The 20,588-nt window shown below is 39.8% G+C and overlaps 2 protein-coding genes across 7 annotated transcripts; both read left to right on the top strand.

The window, feature by feature from the left end:
* The first annotated feature begins 362 nt into the window (after positions 1 to 362).
* On the top strand, positions 363 to 8,623 carry LOC102202207 (arfaptin-2-like). 6 transcript variants are annotated; one of them, XM_013911581.1, is made up of 10 exons: positions 378 to 671; positions 759 to 867; positions 1,531 to 1,639; positions 2,076 to 2,138; positions 3,079 to 3,165; positions 3,303 to 3,403; positions 3,535 to 3,756; positions 3,830 to 3,987; positions 4,076 to 4,250; positions 7,843 to 8,623. In XM_013911581.1, the coding sequence occupies exons 2-10, from the start codon at positions 769 to 771 to the stop codon at positions 7,996 to 7,998; spliced, it is 1,170 nt and encodes a 389-aa protein (XP_013767035.1). In that variant the 5' UTR covers positions 378 to 671; positions 759 to 768; the 3' UTR covers positions 7,999 to 8,623. The 6 variants fall into 6 exon arrangements, with proteins under 6 accessions (XP_005736058.1, XP_013767035.1, XP_013767030.1 ...); XM_005736001.1 differs by lacking the exon at positions 2,076 to 2,138 and having other exon boundaries at positions 363 to 412; XM_013911576.1 differs by lacking the exon at positions 2,076 to 2,138.
* A 3,308-nt stretch (positions 8,624 to 11,931) lies between these two features.
* On the top strand, positions 11,932 to 18,603 carry fhdc4 (FH2 domain containing 4). The gene is made up of 12 exons (XM_005736002.2): positions 11,932 to 12,092; positions 12,492 to 13,026; positions 13,907 to 13,968; positions 14,651 to 14,753; positions 14,875 to 14,960; positions 15,042 to 15,142; positions 15,241 to 15,311; positions 15,403 to 15,510; positions 15,606 to 15,676; positions 15,788 to 15,905; positions 15,990 to 16,154; positions 16,246 to 18,603. The coding sequence occupies exons 2-12, from the start codon at positions 12,685 to 12,687 to the stop codon at positions 17,482 to 17,484; spliced, it is 2,466 nt and encodes an 821-aa protein (XP_005736059.1). The 5' UTR covers positions 11,932 to 12,092; positions 12,492 to 12,684; the 3' UTR covers positions 17,485 to 18,603.
* The last annotated feature ends 1,985 nt before the right edge of the window (positions 18,604 to 20,588 follow it).

The following is a 20,588-nucleotide window of genomic DNA, read 5'->3' on the forward strand; positions in this document are numbered from 1 at the left end:
ATACTACTGATTGAGTTACTCTAGATTTGCCATGTTCTAGTTTCTCTCTACTGGGCCGTGAAGTGCTACTGACATCTTCAGGAGAAATCAGGTACTGCAGGTCAGAGGAAAACGCTACGTCAGCACCGTACGACGTGGAAGATGGGGGAGGCTTGACGACGATGATACGTTATTATTCTTCAAAATAAGAGCATCAAATTACAGTATCCCTCTCAGCCTGCTTTTTGACACATAAAGTACATTTAAAAAACATACATTGTGCATTTCACTTGAAGCACAGTGCTTTTAAATGGAACCTAATGTGACGCACAACAAAAATAAAAATCACGAAAACCTTTATTCCGAAGTCGTACTATTAAAGCTGCGACCTGGCTGGATGCAGGGATTTTCTGTCTGAATTCTATGGAAGCAGGTAGATGATCATGTGAACGATTCAGGATGAGTAATCATGGATGTAGTATGGGATACTAAGTAAAAACAGCGGTGCCTCCGTTTAATTTATGTTATATTTCAAGGCTACTGCCCGCGCGACTTGTTTAGTCTTTCTGGCGACTGAAAGTTGGCTCCAGTCTCAGCTACAGTGGTGAGGATTTGAAGCTAGCTGTCAGGTAGTAGCCCACTAGCAAGCCACATCAGCACCGTTGCTATTGGTCAATCACGTTAGCATCAGTGTAAGCCAGCTGTTATTCTGTGTCGATGTAGGCTAGCATTGTTCTGTTTTTCTCCCCCAGCTTTATGTGCTATTGTCTTTCTTGCAGAGATTTCATTATGGCAGACAGTATCATGAGCAAGGCTGCAACCATGGAGATCCCCATTAACAGCAATGGAGACACAGGCACTCTCCCAGAGGATGACAGTCTGGAGCAGGTCAGTGATGCTTCATCTCACCTCACTCACTGTGGAAATGAATAATGCTATTTTGCTTATAACAGTATCTAGTTTCCCTAAATTTTGCGTGATTGTACAGTTCATGGCTGGTTAGGCCAAATGTTACCCTACCATGTAAAGGCCTGTAGCTAGGGACAGTAGATGTGTACCTCCAACCCGATAACGTTGAATCGTTCAGAGCACCTATAGGAGGAAACTGTGACATAAATGAGCGTTTGCATGACAAACTGTCAGTAAAATTAAAAGGTTGGTGCACCATTTGTAAAGCCCATTGGGATTAAGAAAGCTATACCAGCAATGACATTAGTAGCATTAGAATAAGCAATACTGAGGCCTCTATAATGAAATGTATGACTACTACAAGTAATATTATTCTTTTTAGCTCATAATCAAATGTTTTGTATGTTATCTGTCTGCACGTCAGCTTTACAAAAAATCGATTCTGTTCATTTTAACTAAAAGTTATGGATGACATACATTTATGTTTATGTTTAAGATTACAGCTTTGTGGGTCTGACCAAGATAAATAAAATTACATTGTTTCATAAAATGATCAAGTGTGCTCAGCATTTTTGTGCACCTTAACATCCATGCAGATACTTTGAAAAAGCTAATAAATTGTGTTTATCTGTTTTAACTCAGGATCTGCAGCAGGTGATGGTGTCTGGACCCAACCTGAATGAAACCAGTATTGTCTCTGGAGGTTATGGAGGACCTGCAGGGGGCATCATCCCAACCAGCAGTATCAAAGGTACTTTTAGCAAACCATGCTTCCATTCTCTGCAGGTATTGCTTTGTTGTTTATTCTTCTAAGTAATATCTGCAGGGATATTACAAATTTAAAGGTGCATTAAGTACAAGTTGCTGTTCAGTAAGTAATTTTCATGCTAAAACGCACACATCAGTTGAACAGGATTGTTAATAAGTACAGTTGACCCGGCAACTCCTTTTCCAGGGGCTGACAGACACAAATACCCTTAAAGATATTTTGTTTCACGATGTTCTGGCTGTTGTTAGATAAAGGCTGTGTCAGAGATCAGTGCTTGTACTGTCTTTCAGTTACTGAAAGAGGTTGATACTTAGTGCATCTTTTAAGAAACAATAGCAGGAGCTTTTCTTTGTGTGTCACAAGAGAGCTGCTGCCCTGCAGTCTCCTGGTTTATGTCACAAACATCCATATTCCTTAGGACCCGCAGTTTACTTCAACCCTGAGTATCTGGACAGAAGACAAGCCCCTGCACCAGGACCAGGTGGCTGTGTATTCTAATAACCCCTTTCTTTCTTATTTAACCTTGATATGTTGGTCTTATTTGCCCCCTTGTAAGAGGTTTTGAGGCTTGATGAGCGGACTTGTATGTAACCTTGCTTGTACCTACCGAACTCTGCCACTGAACAGCTTCAGCAAGAAGTAATGTTTTGGCACCTTTCAAAAATAGGAATGAACTAACCAGATATTACAGGGCTGTCACATTCAATGTTGTGTTGATGTCTAAAAAAAAATCTGTTCTGTTCTGTACTTTGAAATGCACTTTGACCATTTTGCCAGTATTTGGTACTTGCATCTCATCCCATGAATTCCATTTTCATCTTCTTTTTTTAATGCTTTTATTGTGCATGTGAAGCCTGCCTGGTGGATTATTATTTACTTCAAAACCCCTCTAACCCTGCTCTTTATGTGTCCTCCACTGCAGAGCATAACAGTTTTTAAGCTCCTTTTGGACTTTCACTCCTTTTCCGTGGGTGGCTTCATGTCTGAATGCACAGCGTATAGCAGCGCACTTTCTCCATGATCATTTACAAATCAAAGAAAGTGCACACATTTACACATGTTGTGTGAATGCAGTATGTCACATTTCATGACTTAAGTACCACTGACACAGGATTGATCTGGATATAAGAGCATTGTGTAACATAATATCCAGTCCAGTTACCATGGTTATTTCTACAAATATTGTGGGAATGCTTGAAGATTCACACAGAAGCTACCTATGTCTGAATGACTAAATTACTTCAACAGATTAATGAAGCCAGCAATTGTACAAATCCCATGTCAGAAAGGGGCTTCGGTCTTCATGCTCTGCTGTTCTGCGGCATATCTCACTCCCAAGCTGCTCTGGCATGTTTCACTACAGTCATTTTTACATGTCTTCCTCTCATTCTTACTCTATATCACCGGCATGTTCATTTCAGACATTCGCATGAAATCCAGGGGTGTTAACTTGCCTAAAAGTCAATCTGCAGCAAGTCGACTTGCCCACCACACAGAGCAGCATCCAGGTATCACCATGCTCATCACCCTGTCCACACTGTCCTCACTTATTTTCCGTAAACCACTGCCTTAAAAACTTCTCATAGAAGAAGCTCCAGTACTGTGTACACTGTGTGTTTATTTCTAGCTTTTATGTTCTTTTTAGGGTCGTCGAACCATAACACAAATTCAACTGAAGAAGTTTCTCGTGGTGTAGCAGTGGAGAAACTGGACAGTGTGAAGAAATGGAGCATAAACACGTACAAGGTATTCTGCACTAGGTGTGCATGCTGTGTTTTTAAAATGGAATAGATATGCTTGGATATGTCTGTGTTCCAAAGACTACATCAGGTTGCGTTGACACCGTGTGCTGATCTCTGTTCATATTCATTGCACAGTGTACAAAGCAGATGTTCTCAGAAAAGTTTGGCCGAGGCTCACGGACAGTAGACCTGGAACTTGAGGCTCAGATTGACGTGTTAAGAGACACGAAGAGCAAGTATGAAAACATCCTAAGACTGGCCACCGCTCTCACCGATCACTTTCAAAGAATTGTGCAGACGCAGCAGGCTCTAGGAGATGCCTTCACTGACCTCAGCCAGAAGTCCCCAGAGTTGCAGGTATAGTATTGCAGAATCTCCCCATATAACATGTCATGACATTGGCAGGTAAAACCTCTGTATTTCTCTGCAGGATGAGTTTGGGTATAATGCAGAAACACAAAAGCTGTTGTGTAAGAATGGCGAGGCTCTGCTTGGTGCCATCAATTTCTTCGTATCCAGTGTCAACACACTGGTCAACAAAACAATGGAAGATACTTTGATGACGATTAAGCAATACGAAAATGCAAGGTATTGAACTAATAAGATGTACAACCATTAAGTGGTTAAACTTGATGGTTGCCTGGAAAATAACTCACAGTCTTGTGTTTGTGTTCAGACTTGAGTTTGATGCCTATCGCTCTGATCTGGAGGAACTGAGTTTGGGACCAAGGGATGCAGCTGGCGTGGTTCGCATTGAGATGGCTCAGCATGAGTACCAGATCCACAGAGACAAATATGAAAGGCTGCGTAGTGATGTCACCATCAAGCTTAAATTCCTGGAAGAAAACAAGGTTCAGATTACAGTCTAGTTTTATTCTTGAAATCCCTGCATGTTTAAAGAGTGCAGTCCTCTGAATTATTATTCTTTTTAGCTCTAGTAGTGAAAGATAGTGATACAAGTATAACTTCTTCACTTTTTTGGGCAAAGTTGGCACTTTTTTTTTCCCCCTCAGATTTCCTCGTTACACTGCACATACAGGTTTTATGTCCCAGACCATTTCAATTAATTTGGGTATTTTTTTTAAGTCATTATCTAAAGAAGTGCTTGAAGCATTTCAAGATCGCTGCTGAATAGCAAGCCTTGCTTCTAGGAGATAATCCCAGTGTCCACACTCAGAGACTTACCAACTTTGTGGCACATTTGTGCTAAAGCCTTTGAGGGCTTAAGGCTGCCCTACTGTCAAATCAAGCGCATGAGGGCTCTCTGGCAGATTTCTTGAGGTCTTATGCATACTTTCTGAATTTCTGCAGACTATACCTAAGGGTACCTTTAGGTTAAACTTAAAAAGAAAAGTATGAGGAAACAACAAACAGACACACAGGACCAGGCAACCCAAAGGTTGCAATAATATTTAGATTTAAATCAGGGCAGTACAACCTCTCCTTTATTGCACACAAATTTAATTCATTAATCTTTTTTATAGTGTTTAAAATGCTGTCCCATCCCTTTTTTCATACCATTTTTATTCCTTGTGAAATTACACACTCAGGCTCTGCAGTTTTGCTTGCAGGTGATGACATTTACATTTTTGAGGGTTGAATACTTAGGAAGGGTACAGGGACTGGTTTTGGCTCCAGTGATTTTTACCTCCAATCATGCAGCATTGGTAACCACATGACATCAGTGTTGTTGACATCATTGTGGTTTCACATGAAGCAAAGCCTAGATTAAACCACACCCAAAGTCAGGGTTCATTCATGGATGATGTGGTTTTGAAACAGGCTAGGCACTTGCAAACATTAAGGGCACAAACAACTGCCTTTAGCAGTATGATATGCCTCCTTAAAAACAGCTGGTCGTAATAGTTTTGAGATGGTCATTCTGAACGTGGAAAAAAAACACAAGAAAAACCCCAATCATATTTAAAATATTTGGTACGGTACTGTGTCTTGCCAATGCCTCTTCTAAGTTGCTTGAAGGATACCCATGTTACTGTGTTGAGTGAGCACAGTGTTGAATATAACTGCTATCATTATACAGCAAAAAGAAGGAATCTTTTGCATTTCTGCTACTTTCAAGGTAAAACCTCAATTAGAACTTACATTAGCAGAAAAAAGAGCTGCCCTTGCCGAGAGACTTAATCTCTCTAGTGTGTGCCTGCATCTGCCCAGGGGCCTCCTCTTGACAGGAATGACTAAAGCATCTCAACTATGAGATGTCCTAGTTGGATACCCAAACGTCCTTAACTGGCTCCTTACTTGGAGGAGTGAAAGTAAAGCAAAGTAAAATTGAATATATAGCACCTTTAAAGATAAATATCACAAAGTGCTTCATCACAAAAACATAAAGTAAGTTTTAAAAATGAGTTTTTAGCTGCTTTTTAAAAGAGACCACAGAGTCCACAGATCTTAAGCTCAGTGGGAGAGAGTTCCCAGTGTCTGGGGAACACTGCTGAAAAACCTCAGTCGCCTTTAGTTCTCAGTCTTTTGTGAAGCAAAACCAATAGACCCTGATCACATGACCTCAGAGACCTGCTGGTGATGTATGAATGTAAAATTTGACTCATGTACACTGATGCTTGATCATGCAGAGCTCTAAAAGTCAGCGCTAGAATCTTAAAGCGCACTCTGAAGGTTAATGGCGAGCCAGTACAACTGAATTAGTATCAGTGTGACATTTGAGTACTTGGAAGACTCAGTCAGCAGTGTCGTAGCTGCATGCTGAGCAAGCTGCAGACATCTCCGGGAAGATTTGTTGAAACAAGTAAACACCGAATTGCAAAAATCTAAAAGTGATGAAATAAAGGCATGAGTATGAATTTCCAGTTTAGAGCCTGAAACTCACCTGGGAAATTTTTCTCAACTGGTAAAAGCAAGAGCGAACCAAGTCAGCTTCCAGGGACAAAGCTGAGTCAAAAATGGCCTCAAGGTTCCTGATGGAAGATTTATCAGATGTGACAAGGGGACCTAGAATCTCCATTACCTTAAGCACAGATCTGACAGGGGCACAAACAAGGACTTCTGTTTCCTCTTCAGTAAGCTGGAGAAAATTGCCATCCATCCAACCTTTAATACAGTCTAATCATTTATGCAAGATGTCTAAGTCACAGTAGAAACATCTTGGGCTTAGAAGAGATATTTAACTGAAAGTCATCTGTGTAGCAGTGACAATAAATGTCATTTAAAAGTGCTCAAAATATGCTGAAGATGGAACAGATAGACAAAATAAGAGCCCCATAACAGAACCTCGTGACACACAGTAGGCAAGAGAAGTGGAGAATCATGTCATGGTCAGCAGTATCAAAGGCAGAGGTCAGGTCCAGCATCAGCAAAACAACATTCTCCTGCATCGCTTTGCATAGAAATGTCACTGGAGACTAAAGAGAGCTGTTTTGGTGGAATGAGCTCTATGAAAGCCAGATTTAAATGTACCAAGAATGCTGCATTTGTCTAAAAGAGATGTATGCTACTTGGTCTCAACCTTTTCTAAACTGCTACCAATAAACAGTCATTTTTAGATTGGTGTATAACTTTGAGGATGAGAAGAGTCAATTTTTTATTTTTATTTTTTAAGAGATTGAATGGCATGTTTCTTAAAATAAGCAGGGACTTGGCCGAAGAGCAGTGGAGCACTAGTTATATAGAGCACACGGGGGCCGATAGACTGAAAGACAGTTTTGAACAAAGATGCAGGTAAAATGTTGAGGATGCTTCGAATCAGCTACTATAAATAGTGGCTCAAATTAGTGACCCATATTTTAGAACCCAGCAACTCTCCAGAAGAAGCTAATTTCTGCTACTTGTATTCACAGTCTCCTTCTTTCAGTCAATACTCCGAGGTTGGGTCTCTAGGTAAGGGTGGAAATGCACATCGATAGCTTTGCTTTCACACTTAGATCTCTCTTTACCACAACAGACTAATACAGCGTCAATCTCCTGCACTACTCTTTCCTCACTCATGAACAAGACTCCAAGATACTTAAAACCACAGGGCCTGGATGGGCACAGCCCAAAAGCAGTACATCAGCAATCCCTCCTGTGGGGCCATCACTTGCAGAAAGGGGCTGTAGGAGTTCGGTGTTTTGTGGATCAGACAGTAGTTGTGGTGAAGGTCCTGGCACTCTGATCCCTGGTTAATAAATCTGGCTTTAGGAAAATGAAATGTCACTCATGACAAGAACTGTTAAAAAAAACATGGAAATTCTTGCCAGATAAATGTAAAATAGCAAAAAAATTCAAGTTAAACTTAAGATAGTATTTTCTGAGATCTTTAAAACGGCCTGCTTGACTCCTGAGAATAGGCTTCAGAGGAATGTGCAAGTTATTTTTAGGAATGTATTCCGAGCAGTTAGTGATCCAAATAAATGTCTGCAGGCTGTGCTTTCATGTAAACACCTGAAACCATGTTTGTAATGTCATTTTCTCTCCTCTCTTTTCCTCTAGGTGAAGGTGATGCACAAGCAGCTGCTTCTCTTCCATAATGCCATCTCCGCTTATTTTGCTGGCAACCAGCAGCAGTTAGAACAAACTCTTATACAGTTCAATGTAAAGTTAAAGCCCCCAGGATCAGATAAGCCATCGTGGCTGGAGGAGCAGTAATATGCATCCAGGGTTCAGCATTTTGACATGTACAGTTTCATGCTGGCATTGTGGTTAGATGGCGAATTTAAATGGATAAAGGAGTATATTGTAGAATAAGTAGCAGCCAGATATAGCTCTTTTGTAATGTTTTTCAGTATGATTTATTACATAGATGGACAACTTTTTAAGTTGTTCTTATGTTGTTTTATGTTAAATCACAAAATTACCCCATGTTATTTTCTTACTCTTTAGTTAGCACAATCATTTCCATCTCTTATATATGTACAGGATAGTCAACTATTGTCGAGATTCTCCTTTGCAGTTTGCACATGCATTATTTTGATGTATTTGTATTGTTGTGTAAGGTTCCCTTTTAATATTTCAGTGTACATCAAATAGGAGGAATTCTTAAAAAAAATAGCAAGTCAGCAGGGTACTGCTACAATGTTCAGAAATTATATTTATTTTCCTTATGCACATGTGATCATGAGATCAATTTTAACACTTTTGAGTCAAACACATCAGAATATAGATTCATTTTTAAAATTGCCCCACTATGTTTCTACTGTCACTGTTAAAATCCCTGCCTGAATGGTCAGTTTACAGTTTCTGTAGAGGGGGAATATATATATACAGTAAATATATATATTTAGCAAACATGATTTTTCTCTAACCTAATATACAGTCATAATTATTTTACACCTAAATTTTGGATACAGTGTTAGATCAAGTCCAGCACCATTGCAACTATCTGTCTTTTTTACTCTGGAGTTTACACATGGAAACAAGCCTGAACAAACATGACATTTGTGTTTAACAGCAAATCCCCATCAATTCCTAATCTAATCAGATCTCAACAATCATAAAGAAATCCGTATCAAAACATGGCACGCAGCCAGTGTTGCAGTGACTGTAGGAGCTGGCATTGTGCAACTGCAAAACTTCCTTTTGAAATACTGAATGGGAATAGTGGATCAAGGTGCACTTTAGGTTACAGTACAAGTGTCAGCGTCATCAAAAACAGAATGTATGAGTTCATTTGTTATAGTTTGCGTTATTTATTTACCTGTTTGTAACATAATTTGTATGTTACTTAGATTGTTTTAGTCAGCTGATTGTCTTTATCTTCTGCAAATCCAATAAAGTCTGCTGGATGTTTTGTTTCACTTAGATGTGCTTTCGGCACAGGGGCTGTCAGTTTCGTATGGTTACAGTTCACAGTATGTATGTAAAGAAAACTCACAATATTCAGTATGTAATTTTAATTATGTACATGATAAAATATATCTACAACATGCTTTCAGTGGATTACCTTATTTCTTATTCCTTAAAATACACTTCTTTTTTTTTTCCTGAAAGTTCGCTTAAGGTTTTTGATGTTGGCTTAAAAGAATGAGACAGGGCGACCAGAAGTAGCCTAAAGAAACTGAATGTTTTCTTTGAGGTGGTGTATGCAGTGAATAAAGCCATCAATCTGTCAATATTAGAATCACAGACATGATTGCTTTTTCAAGCTTCTCTGCCATTAATACAAATAGATTTTTAATGGTCACAGTGCTCTCAGATAAAATCAGAATAAGAGATTAAGGTTAAGAGATTAGATTATAACACACTCTTATCTAATCTTACCTTTATAAGTTATATAATATGATAGTTTGTTGTGGTCACACATTTGGTCTTGTAATTAAGTCTTAAATATATTCTTTACTGTCAGTCCCTTCAGACTTCCCTCAGTATAGCTTTCACTTCCTGCTTAAAATCTTATTTTATCCCAAAGGTCATTTTCCATTGGAAAAGGCAAACAACATGCAAGTTTTCCTCAGTATCTGAGAAAATCCCATGGCTTGCATACTAACACTGTTTAACGCATTGCAGACAATTTGCGGGATGATTTGAAGTATCGATCTTGAAAAATGTTTATGTCAATTTTCTATCATAATATGACTTGCAGTCCTGTTTTATTTATTTATTTTATTATTTATTTATTTTTTGCCTGTCCTGTTTGGCTCTTTTGCCATCAGAATTATTGTCTAAAGGCAAAAAAAGATGCCCAACGGATTTACTTTACCAAATTGACCATCCCAGCCTTGCCATAATGGTCCATTTGATTCACCTTTTATTGTGTATTTTATTTTCACTTGCTGAATACGGGACAGACTTGACTGGGGGAAAGAAGGGGAAAAAGAAAGAGGGAAAGAGAAACAGCTGAGAAGAGGGACGGGGGAGAAGGGCAAAAAACAAAAACCAACAGAACGGGCAGAAAAGAAAAAACAAAGAGAGAAAAAATGCATATATCGATCACCTGGATCACCTGCTGAGAAAGAAAAAAGAAAACAAGCAGAAGAGAACAAGAGTAATAGAATAAACAACATCACAATGATATATGGGAATATGACAGTAAATACTAAATATTAAACATTATTGTGCAGCACATAAGATCAACAGAACACAGTGTGCTTTGAGGTAGGAGCCAAAAAGGGTGTAGTTTGTGGGTGTGATCACCCGTGTGTACGCCTGTGAGCATGGACGCGCTTGATTTTTTGGGGTTTTTTAAAAAGGTTCCTTCATGTAATGATCTGCTAGAGGGTGTGGGGGGGCCACAGCCCCGTCCTCCAGGGCATGAAGCAGGTATGGAGGAGATCAAAACTCCAGACATCCAGAGGCCCCCAGAACACAAGAGACCAAGGAAGACCAACAGAGGGGCAGCCGCGCCACTGTCCCAGAAAGAGCTGAGGAGAGTCCCAGATGAGGGCTCACTCAGCAGCCGCGGAGCAGAAGCCAGGGGGAGTTGCAGTGACGCGCCCGTGAGCTCCGCCGGCAGCCAGCTGTGCCTGAGTGACCGAGCCCCAGGCCGAGAGGCCGGGGGGCACCCCACCTCCGAAGTGGCCCGAGCGAGCCCCAGGCTCCAGGCCCCGATAAACGGCCGCCAAGGAGTGAGCCGGTGTGTACCTGGACGCCCACCCCCAGACACAAAGAACCACCAACGCACCGATGTCTGAGGGAGTCCGCCACTGGCAGGGGAAGTGGTGGTGGGGGGAGATAGGCCTCCAAACCTTGCAGTCCTGTTTTATTAATGGAACTGAAGTTTTTAAGTACCGAGTCCCCAGCTCAGGGGTCCGATTGCGTTGTACGGATTTCCTTATATGGTCATCAGAGCTCAAACTGAGGCATGTATTCGAGGGCGAAATCCTGTGGGATTTTGGTAAATATACACCACGTAGAAAAAACAGTCGACTTAATTTGTATTAGTGGTGTTAAATGTACTCTATTACACAAATACACATTCTGGGCTTGTGACTGGTGAGCAATCCGTTATCGTTATCTGATAACGAGCATCTACGGAGCAAGGTTCAAGCAGTTTACCAAGAAGAAATGTTGGTGCTGGTCTCGGTCAAAATATGTACAGACAAATGTGAGAATTTAAGTTTTTCTTGTGCATTAAAATGTGAAATTATGCTAAAAAAAATGGAGTGGGGGGGGGGGGGGGGGGGGTGCGACTCCATCAAAGCGGCAAGTTATGTTTGCGGAAGTCAAACGACACGCAGCCAATCAGAGCTGGACTTATTATACTGCTTACCTTTGTGAGAGAACTCCCATAATATAGAGTTAAAGCCTGAATATTAGTTGAAAATTAATATATATAATGAATTCAAATCAATGACGGTCTCACGGAATTCCACAGGAATATTTACTAAAGTATATAACATTTAATTTATTTTTAATTAAGTTGATAATGTATTTATTACATTTTAAATATGTTCAATGGGTTTTCTCTCTGAGTCAGAATATTTGTCATTCTAGTTGACCGCTTACTCACGCAACTCATTGACAGATGGATAGAAACGCAGCGCCTCCCCAAACTCCAAAGGGAAAAGAAAGAGAGAGAGAGAGAGAGAGAAAGAAATAAGCCAATCCCAGAGTGCCTGGGAAGGTGTGGGCTGTCATGGATTTTAAGTGAGTTCACCTGGGCGTGTCATTTACACGCAGGTAGTTTCGACACTCTATCCAGGCTGATGTCACTCTTTACTTTTGAAATTTCAGCAAGAGGGCCATAAGAAAAGAAACAAAAAGGGAAGCGGAGTAATGGGACTTGTGCTGAGTCCAACACAAAGGTGAGTTGACTTTTAATTTCTTTCTCTCCGGTCTTTAACTAAAAATAATGCTAAGTGTTTGAACAAACATTGGTTTTAGTAGTTTACCGATCACGGTGGACAAGCATAGCTCTGTACTGGATAAAACACCAGGAGCGTTTAGATCTCCTAAAGTGACTGTTATGGCAGATTTAAAGTAGCCTCTATGCGTTTCCAAAGTGGATCATGAATTATTATAGTGTTTGCACAAGTTTGAGGAAACTTTTTATGAAAATAATCGGCGGCATCACTCCCATAATTAATCTTATGTACAGTAAAGAAAGTAAATTCTGTACTCTGTGCTAAACAAAGCTGCTCACTGTTGTAGAGTGTATGAAGATCTGTAGCTTATGTGTCCCCACCCTGCTTTGTTTCTTTCAGTCGGAATGCATCATCCTAACTGACAACACTTTGAACAAGTCACTCCAGGACTGACTCTTGCACCGCATTCCTGTAAAAACGACCAGAATCGCTTCTACATTCACTGCATTCCAATATATGCTGAAATTCAGCTTTTATGCATGAATATGAGTGTGGATGCATTCAAAACCTGCTGAGAGGTTCTTATTAAAAGATGCAGCCAGGAGGTCCTCCTGCACCCCCACCTCCACCCCCACCACCTCCGCTTCCTCCGCCACCACCTCCTCCACCTCCATCCCTACATGGCCTGGGTCCAATTTCAAGGTTGGAGCGCCGGCGCTCCAAGATGCGCAACTTCAACTGGGAGACCCTACCCAAACACACAGTTATAGGAAAGCACAACATCTGGACAGCAGATAAGACTGATGGGGAATATGAGCTGGACACTGATCATATGGAGGAGCTGTTCAGCCACAAGCAGGCCCAGCAGCAAATCAAAGCTCTGAACCGTCAGAGTCTGAGGGGCCTGCCAAGTTCTGCCACAGCAGGGGAAATGGTGAGTGCAGCTAGCCAGGCTATAAATGTGTCACTATCACCCGTTCATGTAGTGGAACTTTGACCCCCAAGGTTTGTACAATAGATTGAAAGGTTTTATATTCTTTCCTGTTTATTGCTGAGGTATGGAAGCAAGTTCTTTTGACCTGAATTAACCCCCCCACCCCCAAGCTTACATATAAGAAAAAACAGACGTCCCTGCAATGTTTTCCTCTCCTAACATTTAAAACCAGAGTGACCGAAGTGGTGATTTTATGAACTGGGAATATAGTGATACTATAGGAACTTTATTACTCTTTATGTGAAACTTAAAATTGCAATTTACATTTGCTTATTTTACAATTTACATTTTATAGGCCCAACTTTGCAATATATAAATACAATAAATGACAACAATAGTATAATGTTTCTGTCAGTAACATTATGTAATGATGTAAAATCACTCAGTACAAGGGTGGAGTATTATTATTATTTTCATTTGTTTGCTGAAGGAAGGTCTAATTGTGTTCTCACTGACATCACTCTGTTGTCCATGCTCTGTATTTAAGCTACCGTCCTTAATAAACACCACTAGGCACATTTACTTAATGAAGTGTAGATCAATCATGGTTTGACTAACAACACATTTTAACTTTTTACTTTGACCTTTCACCTAGAATTTTGTAAGAGAAATGGTGAAAAGGTGCAAAAACTGCATCTTTGCCTGGAATGTTCAATACAATCAACTCAAAGAATTCTTAACCTTTGGATTCGACTGTCTCTTTGGAAAGTTGAGACGTCTGTGATACGAAATACAGAGCTCAAGTCAACAATGAAACCGTTTTAGCAGCTGACAAGCAGATTTTAATCCGGTCTCTGTTCTCCTTTTTTTCGCCCCCCAGATTTCTGTCCTCAGCTCCAAGAGGAGCATGAACATTGGAATTTTCCTAAAGCAATTCAAGCGGTGAGTCAGTGGTAGCACTGTGGAGGTGTGAGTATTTTGCACAATAATCTTTCCATGTTACACTGTACTGAGGACAAGGTGAGGCAGGCATATTTGTATGCAATAAGACTGCATCATACTCACAAAATCTCTGAAAGCCGACATGTCCTGGCAGGTCTGATCTATACTAGACTGTTCTACAGCTCTAACAGGTTATCTCCCTGATGTAACTTACAGATACACTTTTGCGAGGTATTGTAAATCTATTGCCTAAAGCTAGTTGTCATAAACAACAGATCTTAAAAGGAATGAAAACAATCCTGTTACTGTTAACATCCGTAAAATGTTTGTGATCAAACTACTGTGTCACCAGCAAAACAAGAGAACAACATATGGATACATTAATCTAACTACTTTTTTCTTTCTCATGCTGTTACAAAATATGTTTTTCTGCAATCTGAGCACATTTCCATTCCATCATTTTCATGTCCTGCACAGCATGTATTTTTCTGAGGGTTGAAATAAAGTGATTAGAGCAGGTAGAGGCTTGTATGTGTCAGCAGCTTTTTTTTTTTCCAAGTTTTTTTTTTACCAAGCATAGAAAAGTGTGATATGAAAGCAGACACTCAGAACTAATGAGATATTTCAAAGCAACAGTAAAAACATAATTAAAGATAACTGATTCGCTTGACCTCTATTACAGGTCTATAAAGGACATGATTGAGGATATCAAATCAGGAAATGGCCTGGGCTTTGGTACTGGAAAACTGCAGGAATTATGCAAGATGCTTCCGGATGAAGGGGAGGTACTGTAGTTGCTTTTTGTTTTTGTTTTTTTTAAACATGTCTATTGCGTCATGTGATTCTAAACCTTTGTTTATTTACTTTGTAAATACATAATCAGATTTTCTGATTTCACAAATGCAGGTAAAGCAGCTGGTTAATTTCAAAGGTGACATGTCTGCTCTCCCTGAAGCAGATCAATTTATGTTACTGTTGGTCAAGATCCCCAGGTAAGCCACCTGAGTGTAATTCAATGAAAATCACATGTTAAATGTCAGTGGTGATAATGATGGAAACGTTTTGTCTTTTAGCTATGAAGAGCGTTTGAGCTGCTTGGTGCTGAAGGAGGAATTTTTTCCCCTTATGGATGAAGTAAAAGAATTCATCTGTACTTTGACCACTGCTGGAAGGGGTAATGTCTGCATTCCTTGAGTTTGAAACATGAGACCCATTAAAGCAGAGTTGTACGCCCATTTGGAGTTGGAGTTAACAATATATGTTTTCTTTTAGAGTTGCTAGATTGCGATAATCTTCATGCTGTCATTCGCCTGGTCCTTAAGACTGGAAATTACATGAATGCTGTGAGTATATAATGATTGTGTTTGTGGAGTCTTGGATGACTTTTCTTTGTATTTATATTTGTTTGATCTAAATATGTTTATCTGATCATAGGGCGGATACGCGGGCAATGCAGTTGGCTTCAAAATGTCTTCTCTGTTGAAACTAGTGGATACCAAAGCAAACAAACCTGGAATGAATCTTATGCACTATGTTGTGATGGCAAGTGGCTTTTACTTGTTTGAGAAGTCTGTGTTTCTCACCTTAAGATGAAGTTGCATAATTAGATTTTCAACAAACTTTCTAATTCATCACAGCAAGCTCAGAAGGTGGACACAGCACTGCTTAAATTTCCAGAACAGCTCAAACACATTGAAGCTGCAGCAAGGTAAGCAATACCTTTTTAAAAGCCATATAGGAGTGTCTTGTATGGCTTTTTTCTTCTTGTATTGCTGTATCATCAGAATAAGAGAAGAAATGCTTTCAAAAATTCTTTTAGAATACATCAAGGTGACATTGAAGGGGAGTATCGAAAGCAAATAAAGAAAGTGCAAGATGCCAATGCAAACACTTTAAAGCAGGAAGACCTAAAGGCACAGATGGAGGATTTTCTAATGGTGGGTGATTCGTTACTTGGTCCAGTTTGTGTGAATTTTAATAGAGAGTATATGCTCTAATGTTTTGGTTTTGGCTCCAATTAGGAAGCGGAGGTTTGCTTGAAAGAAGTAGAAACTGATCTTGAGGAGTTGCAGTCTGTAAGTGACAGAGTGGCACAGTACTTCTGTGAGGATGCCAAGAATTTTAAACTGGAAGAGTGTTGCCCCATTTTCAACTCCTTTTGTGAAAGATTTTTGCGAGCTATGCAGGTAATATACGCGCTATATGTGCTGGCATATTCCTATACTGAGATAAAAGAAAAATTAAAGGGTTTGAACTGGGATTTTTTTTTTCCTGCAGGAAAACAAAGCTAGAGAGACTGCAGAGGTGAAACGGAGACACAGAGACAGACTGGAAATTGCAGCCAAGCGGAGATCCACAGCTACCTGCTCCAGTAGAGATAAGGAAATGGATAGTGTTGCATTAGAATCTGTGCTACAAAACTTTGTCATCAAACGTGGTTCTAGGAGAAGAGCAGAAAAGCCCTCATCGACTCGTGGAAGCCCAACTAATGGTAGTCCCAATAACGGGAGCCTTTCAGAAATTACTTCTCAGGAAACCCTTCCCCCAGTAAATCAAAAGATTCAAGCCTCAGTTAGAGCTAAGGACATGGGCAGAAAAGAGTGGAGTTCAGCAGTTGAACTCACTGCGAACTTACGCAACTCGCACAAAGCCCAGTCAGACATCGAGGACACAATGGCAGAGAGTGAAAATTCTAATGAAGAAGAGATGAAAACTTCCAAAGAAGAGGACTCTAGAGGACTTAGGAACCCTTTCAAAAGGACTGTTAGACTTATGACCACAGTTAGATCTTTTGATGATAATGAGGAAGATCTGCAAGATAATAATGAGGAGGAGGCCCAACAGCTGCGTGAAGCATCTAAAAAAGTTTTGCGTTTTCAGAACAGCCGTGGCAGCGTCTCATCTGGGGACTACTCTCTGGAAAATCAGAAGTCTCCTCCTCCAAATGCGCCCATACGCCGTCAGCTCACATTTGATGAGGAAGCGGATAGGTATCCCGATGACCCCAGCAATGAGGATTTGCTTCAAGTTTTGCTCAAACCTCAACCTTCCCCTAAACGTAACCTTGGACGCCGCCATACGCTGCCTACTAAAGTCCCAAAAACCGAGGCAGGGGAAAGTAATCGGTGGACTGAACTGCCCGTCAGAACTCCAAATCATGTGGCTAAAGAAAAAGGGACGATGCCAGAGCGAGAGGGCGCCGGACACCCTCCCTCCAAACCAGTGTTTGATTATACTGACATTTCTCACAACTTAAAACAATCAGGTGCTGAAGACACAAATGACACATCAGCAGAAAACACAATCAAGCCACCTGTTTCCTCAGCTCCTGTCATGCGGCCCACAGACAACGATGTACAGATAACTAGTGACACTGTTCCAGCAAGCAGCAAGCCTGTGGTGTTCAAAACTGAGACCACTGGACTATTTTTTAGTTTTTTAAAACGCCTCGGCGATATGAGCAAACTACAGAGCAGCAAGGACACTGTAAATAAGCCCACAGGCTCTGGTGTTTAGCCTTTGGGATATATTTTTACATGTATAAAAGATAATTTATCTAATTTAATGTTAATTGCAATTAATTCATGATGAGAACAAAGTGTTAAGATTGTTCTATTTTGGTAGTTTTTCCTAAATTGTGAATATATTCAAGAAAGCTTTAAGCAAGTGAGGAAGGTTTCTTTGTTTAGGAGAAGGCATTTTGTATGTTGTACCACTAGATGGCAAAATATAGTTGGCTTAAAGTGGAGGTTTTCTGGTTGATGTAGAAAGATGGGCACATTCATTGTATTTGCATTTATATCCATATCCAATAAGACTATTTTGACTAAACTGTTCTCAAAAATGGGATAAATGGTTTAATGCCTACAGTGTGTGAACTTTGGAAGGATTGACATGCAAAACCTGCAGAAGGTACTGAGAAGGTGTAGAGAGACAGAAAGAGAGAGAGAGGGAGACACACCAATGACTGTTTTCTAGTCATTGAGAGAGAGAGAGAGAATAAAATGGCTCAGAGGCTGTATTTAAATCCTGGTTAATGTTTTTGTTTTTAAACTACGCGTGCTTGTAATGCATGCTTAAATACAGTATTTCCTTTTTTTGTTTTTGTTTTTAACTGCGTATATTTGTATTGCTCTGTTTTCAACTCTTTTTGTGAAACATTCTTGTAATTCTTTTTTTCCCACATTATCACAGAAGCATGTCAAAAATGCAGAAGAGTGTGGTTGCTTTGAGGGTCTTACTCAATTCAGCCATTGTTTGATCTTAAATGGGTCAGTGTTACAAAGGCAGCCTGTATTTGAGCAGAGCTGAACTATGAAAAGTCCAAATGAAGGGCGTTGATCCCAAATTAACTTAAGACATTACCACAGGTGAAGGCCCAGTACCTGGTGGCTGACAATGGTGGTACATTTCACTTATGGAAGACCCTCAGTACTTTCATTTTGTGGGAGCAGAGGCATTGGGTCAAAGAGGCCACAGCTTGTACCATAACATTAGACCTTGTTTATTCAACTACCGGCAACCAGTGCTCTGCAGTTGATGCCAGAGTTGCGTTAATTAGGTTTTTGGTACTCTGTCAGGCTGTCTGACTTGAAATAATGAAGTAATAAAAACAGCCTCTTCTATATACACAGACTGGTGTATTTCAAATGTTTTTGTTTTTTATAATTCTCTATGATAAAATATTTATAAGGCTAGCATGCATGGATATGGTAAAGGGTCAGTGATAAATGTTTCAGTACAAGACTCAAACCAGGCAACTATATTTATACTCCATTTATGTTTACAAACAAATAATCAATAGCAATTCAAAATGCTTATCTGCTCAAGCCCTTATAAGCTTGTGTTTGGGTATATAATAACAATCTGAAATGGACAGCTAACCTTTGATCACATTAAGTCCATTTGTGTTTAGACAATGGCAACATTTTTTGTAATTTCGCCTCTCACAGCACTAGTTGTAGATTTTAAATCAAAGAGCTTGATTTAAAGCGTGAGCTTGAACCGCTTTTGAATTTAAGCATTTTTTTAAACAAACATAGTCCCTCATTTTCACCAAAAGGACTGAAAGCACATGGTAGTCAGCTAGATTTTTCCCTTTTCTAATAAAGCCTTTCCCAACATCTAAGCTAGTCAAAAAACTCTCATTGAGGTAGGCGTACTATTGTCAAAGTCTGTCATTAGATGCCTTCAAAGATACAAAAACAGGGAATTTACAACAAGAACAAAAGACCAAACTGGATTTCTTTAGAAAACAAAAGTGCCTGCAGATTTCTGAAGAACAAAAATCTCTGGACAGAATCACCATGAACCAGAACAGTAAGGAAAGTGTGTAGAGAAATAAAGAAACCGCTCATGATCCAAAAAATTCCACATTATTTGTCAAGTAAACAGTAAATGTAATGTTATAGCATTGGCGTGTATGGTTGCCAAATTGGGTCACTAGTGTTTAATGATGATGTGCCTGCTGATACAAGCAGCAGGATGAGTTTTGAAGTGTACATGGCTATATTCTCATTTTCAGCCACATGCTCCACAACTGAACAGAATGTGTTTCCCAGGGCAAATGGCTAACGACCCAAATCATTTTGCAAGACCCCAGAGTTTCTCAAGGCAAAGGCATGAGAGATTCTTCATCAGGCAAGTCAGTCATCTGATCTCAACACAACAGAGCTTTTCAGTTGTTAAATAACAAACTGAAAACAGACAGACCCACAAACAAGCATCAACTGAAAGCAGCTGCATTAAAGGCTTCTCAAGGGAGAAAATGCAGCATTTGGTGATGTTCATGGATTCTAGACTTCAGTCGGCCATTGACTGTAAATGATTTTCATCATCATTTTCATGAAAAACAATCCTTATTTAAACTTCTTATGCTGAACAGTGAAAAGGTCATAAAAACAGCGTCTGATGTGAAGAGCGGATGCACGGATAGATCTCTATTTATTATGCATTGAACCTGCTTTAAAGTTCTAGTGCAGTAATGGCTGTGTGATGGGTGGCTGCCTTGTTATTGTTGTTTTCATTGTTACATCATCCCTTCAAAGGGGAAGTCATGCTGTTTATCATTTGACGGCATAATATTGACCTAGATTTCTCTTACTAAGTCAGTCATAAACAAATAAAAATACAGATCAGTTCAATGAAAATAACTGATTATTTATTTAAATGTTTGTAATAGATTACTTTAGGGTTGTGTTATTTTTTGTTGAATTATCTATTTTAAACCATGTTGAGAAAAGCACTGTCAGTGTTGTCAGTCTGACCTACATTATGTATATCTGTTATAGTCACTGCTGCTGCCAGACTGCTGCAGCCATCTTGACTCAACTGGAAGCAGTCTCCATGGCAACTCCACCTTGCAGAATAAAACCAAGAGACAATTGTTTGCCCCAAGCCCCCAAGCCCCACCCCCCAACAAACTCCTTATAGCCTGCAACACAACAGCCACCTAACACTGACGGCCTCCAGCATTTTATTATACAGTGAGCTCATTTTGTATTCAAAATTCTCAACCTGCATGAACACATACTCTCATTTCAAATAATCCCCCCAAAGTGAAAGCTGTTGAATTCACTAGCAAAAAGCCAGAGTCTTTCTTTGTTCTCAAAAGCCTCTTC

Source organism: Pundamilia nyererei, unplaced genomic scaffold (genome assembly GCF_000239375.1).
Source record: "Pundamilia nyererei isolate P.nyererei 1_Seehausen unplaced genomic scaffold, PunNye1.0 scaffold00066, whole genome shotgun sequence".
Taxonomy (NCBI): Eukaryota; Metazoa; Chordata; class Actinopteri; order Cichliformes; family Cichlidae; genus Pundamilia; species Pundamilia nyererei.

What these genes read in the sequence shown, in the direction of transcription:
- LOC102202207 (XM_013911581.1), top strand. Translation starts at nt 769, where the DNA reads ATGGCAGACAGTATCATGAGCAAGGCTGCAACCATGGAGATCCCCATT. An exon ending in AGCCCCTGCACCAGGACCAG is followed by an intron (nt 2,139 to 3,078) that starts GTGGCTGTGTAT and finishes TGTTCATTTCAG; the next exon opens with ACATTCGCATGAAATCCAGG. An exon ending in AGAAGTCCCCAGAGTTGCAG is followed by an intron (nt 3,757 to 3,829) that starts GTATAGTATTGC and finishes ATTTCTCTGCAG; the next exon opens with GATGAGTTTGGGTATAATGC.
- fhdc4 (XM_005736002.2), top strand. Translation starts at nt 12,685, where the DNA reads ATGCAGCCAGGAGGTCCTCCTGCACCCCCACCTCCACCCCCACCACCT. An exon ending in TGCTTCCGGATGAAGGGGAG is followed by an intron (nt 14,754 to 14,874) that starts GTACTGTAGTTG and finishes TCACAAATGCAG; the next exon opens with GTAAAGCAGCTGGTTAATTT. An exon ending in TTATGCACTATGTTGTGATG is followed by an intron (nt 15,511 to 15,605) that starts GCAAGTGGCTTT and finishes AATTCATCACAG; the next exon opens with CAAGCTCAGAAGGTGGACAC.